The sequence below is a fragment of the Teleopsis dalmanni genome, chromosome 1 (genome assembly GCF_002237135.1).
Source record: "Teleopsis dalmanni isolate 2A chromosome 1, ASM223713v2, whole genome shotgun sequence".
In the NCBI taxonomy this organism is placed as follows: Eukaryota; Metazoa; Arthropoda; class Insecta; order Diptera; family Diopsidae; genus Teleopsis; species Teleopsis dalmanni.
The window spans coordinates 53175600-53179798 of record NC_051846.1 but is presented as its reverse complement, the minus strand read 5'-3'; the positions used below and the strand labels follow the sequence as shown (position 1 = coordinate 53179798).

Below are 4199 nucleotides of genomic sequence, written 5' to 3'. Positions count from 1 at the left end.
TAGCAGAAAACAGTGTATTAAAAACACTCTCTAAAAAAATTTGAGATTGGAACTATCAAAGCAACTTAAAACTCAAATTTTTGCCGGTGATATTTACTTCATTTTTTAATTATTCACATAATATAATATATACCGAGAAAGAAATACCAAAACAACGATCTTATATGATGAAACTAATAAAAAAGTATTTATCTTTTTAAGTATTATCCAAATGAATGCATCATGTGTTAATGCTTTACAAATGCTGAATCATATTAATGCGATATTGAATTGCTTCCTTACTACCATATGCTAAGGTATTCCATAGTTCATAGTTTTTTAAAACCATTGAGGATAACCATGCTCAAAAGAATCTGGAGAAAATAATTATAGATTCATGTGGTTGCCATTACTATATTTCTTGATTATCAACATATTTCTTGGTACATAACTTGAGGTCTCAAATACCATTATTATTTCAATGTCGAAAATATATAACTTATATATTATATAATAAGTTATATATATATAACTTGAGGTCTTAAATAACATTATTATTTCAATGTCCAAAATATAATTACCGACGTATTTAACAATTTTGTCTCTTGTAAAGTTTCCTCATTTTTTAATGCTGTTAACTGACACTTCTATCTTTTTCTTCATATTTTTTTGGTTGTTTTTTGTTCTCGTTTTGAATGTTTGCTTTAGTGTTTGCTGTTTGCTTTATTGTATGTATTGAGCTGAGCACTAGCTGCATGCTTGCATGGAGTGAGATTGCTAACTTTATAAATGATATAAATGTTAAATGGGAACATGAAAATTTTAACAAGTTATTGAATACACTTTGTAAATTAGGCATTTTTAAAATTAGTTTTAATTAATGGTGTTAAAGAATATTCGATAGTTAGCTTCACAACATCACAAGTCATGTTTTATGTAATTAAAAAAAAAGGTATATGTTGTTTGATTTCTCACCTTCCTTGTCAAAGTTCCTGTGTTCCCTAATATAGCTAAGTTTTATTGTTTTCTAATATTTAATTAAAGTATAAATTTCCTTTTTTATATACTTTAACTTTTCATTTGAGATCGTGTTCAATCATATCTTCATTTTTTAATTATTATTATTTTTTATAATTTCTTTTGTTATTAACTTCCACAGGTCTTTTCCAACAATTTTTTAACTTTTTTTTATCAACTTTAAAGGACATTTATTTGTTTAAATAGAAAATCACATCTCTTCAGGCATTTTTACGACATTTTGTTGATGGTTTCGTAGTTGTTGCATTTTCACGGAGTTCACTGATTAAATTGAAGTCCAAGACCCTTAGAAAAAAAACAAAGCCATCAATCCTCACATTGTTCAATGCGCAACTTTTCTTTCTCGTTGACTGGATCCAATGTTGGAATTCAACATTTTTGCATATTCGTCTAAAAAAAAACTGCATCATGTGAGAAGGTGCCACATTGCAATGTGGTAAGAAAAAAAATTGAATTTTCCTGATTTTTTTCGTGACAAGCTTAGAAGTTGCACGTTTTTCATGTCGCAATCAACGATTGTGTGTTTTTGTCAAAAAATTTCAACAAAAAATATATAAATAAAAATAAAATCTTTGGACTCAGTTTAGTTTTCCGCAGACAACTAATTTTATGGCAGATACTTAAATTTATAATGCCAATAAGCAGATAATCGCATAAACATTCCGTGGCAACAAAGTATGAATCGCTTGCCTTTGCACTGAAATTATAATTATTATTAAAACGTTTGTCGCATTTATCGCACAAATGTTCAAATTGTTTATTCAACACGCTCTACTGGCTGTTTTTCTATCTTTTAATTAAGTATTTTTGAGATACATTTCTTTATTTCGAATTTTTGGTCAAATTTGTTTTTCCTTTGTCAACAATTTTGAAGTGGCATAAGTGTGGCTCGAAGCCTCCAGTTATTAATCCGCTGACGTGCTTCCACTCATGGAATATGAAAAAAAACAAAACTTCGAAGATATAAAATAAACAAGATGCTTTATCGGGCACGCAGCAGGGGTGGATTTGTTGTTATGTGACTATGACTTCGAGCCTTTGTACTCATGTTTCGCTTGCGTGTTACACTGCATTGTTTATGCAACTTTTACAAACAATTTTTTTTCGTTTCATTTTTGTTTTCAAAGTATTCGTTACTTTTGGTGGCGTTAAAGGTAAAATTAACTAAGTCACTATGTCACATAACCTTGAAGTATCTGCATAAATACAAACTACTAATACATACAATTTGTTCCAGACATGCAAAAATGATTATAGCTCTGAGTTTGAAATATTTTGGTGACAATAGCTTCTGCTGTTCTTCGAAAGGCTACTAATTACTTTATAAACAAAAATATTTTGAACTTCGCAAGTTATCAAAACATTCAATAACCGTCAAATCATCATACACTATTCTGAGAATTAAAGCAGAATAGCTGTACTTATACTGAATATAGTGTATTTGGAATAGAAGTATTGAGATACCATAAATACTGACAATAGATACTGATAATAGAAAAATTGTATTTACTTATGTATTGAACATTTTTTTAGTCAAAAAAAGGTGCATATTTTCACAACCTTATAATATGTTTCTCGGAGAAAGACATAATAATAGTATGACTGCCTTCAAATTTAGACGAATATTTCTGTCACATAATGTGGAGAAAAACAGCACTCTGTAAAAATGCATTTAATAATTCAAAACTAACAGTTAAGTTAGCCAACAAATGTACTAGCAGATATTATAAAAATTTTCTTGATGCTTATATATAGGACAAGTCATTTCTAACGACACCTGATATAACGACCAACCAGACTTAACGACCATTTCTGAAAGTCAAATGGATTTTGCCATATTATTATTATTCCATACTCCATTAGGAACTTAAGGACTCAACAAAAGTATTCCAATAGTTTATATTTCGTGCTATTTGTCTTAATTCATTAAACGATTTGCCAGTTTTATGAAGTATTGTTTTTCTCCAGGTCATTTTAAGTCTGACCATGCATCGGATTCTTCAAGGTTTCAGATTAACGCTGTTGGGGTGTAGAATTTTTTGTTTTTGTGTTTGAAAACTATTCAGTGGACTTGATTTTAGTATTTTATGGAACATTATTTTTTTAATATATTAATATATTCTTCTTTGAACTATTTCTTGCTTTATGATCATTTAATATATGGATAATTTAATTAATTAATATTAATTTAGCACTAAAAACTGTTATTTTGTTATCTAAAAACTTGAAAAAAACCACCAAAAAGACCAAAACATACAGGAACAAGTACAGTGATGACAAGTATATATGTTTAGAAATCGGAATTCACAACATAACAAATGAAACGTTAGAACAAAACGAATTAGTAGAATTTGACAATATCTATGAAAATAAATCATCAGAACGATTTTCGACAAAGTGCGAAGAGATATACTAGTTTACTATCATATGAAACGAGTACAATACAACGAAGACATTGTGATAAGTACTGTAAGTGTACTGGATTTATTAATTTATTATTTAATGTATTCAATGACAGTGCCAAGATTTGGAAAATTCATCAATTATCATTTATTTAGAAGGATCTTAACAATGAGTTGTGCTATAATCTTCTGAAAGACCTTTTACCAGTATTCCTAGGAACTTTTAAAAATTGATATTTGAAACTTTAAAAAATTAAACAAAGAGTAATTAAATTGATGCCGGTATATGAGTTAGGTTGATCTGACTAGACGTTAGCATGCATATCCTATCCTATATTTGGTCTTAGCGATGTCAGGTGGAGATAAACCTCTATACAAATATGTATTTTTATAAACCTATATTAGCAACTCATTATGTATATTACACTCCTTGGAATAGAAATATTTAGGAGCAAGAGAAGTTTGGAAATGCAATGGATTTATTTCCGATCTTTATACAATTTCGAAAATTAAAATTTAAATAAAAATAATACAATTATTTTTATAATTAATTATATTAAAATATACTTACTAACAGCCAGGCAGCTATAATGGCACTCAAGTTTTTACCAGGTGACATCTAAACTGGTATTGTAGAGCATTGACAAGCGGAACATATTTGCCTGGAACAATCAGGTGCACTAAATATGGATCGACGGTCATGCTGAAATCCAATGTAATGATATGCAGAGAAAAAGGATAGAGAACTATATTGGGAAGGGTTACCAAGACTATCAAAAT

The 4199-nt window shown here is 28.8% G+C and overlaps 1 protein-coding gene across 1 annotated transcript in view; it reads left to right on the top strand.

Moving 5' to 3' along the window:
* The first annotated feature begins 3444 nt into the window (after positions 1 to 3444).
* Positions 3445 to 4199, top strand: part of LOC119681397 (homeobox protein araucan-like) — a 12320-nt gene continuing 11565 nt past the window's right edge. The window contains exon 1 of the mRNA XM_038094578.1: positions 3445 to 3486. Coding sequence (XP_037950506.1) covers positions 3445 to 3486 — 42 coding nt within the window. The remainder of the gene's footprint in view (positions 3487 to 4199) is intronic.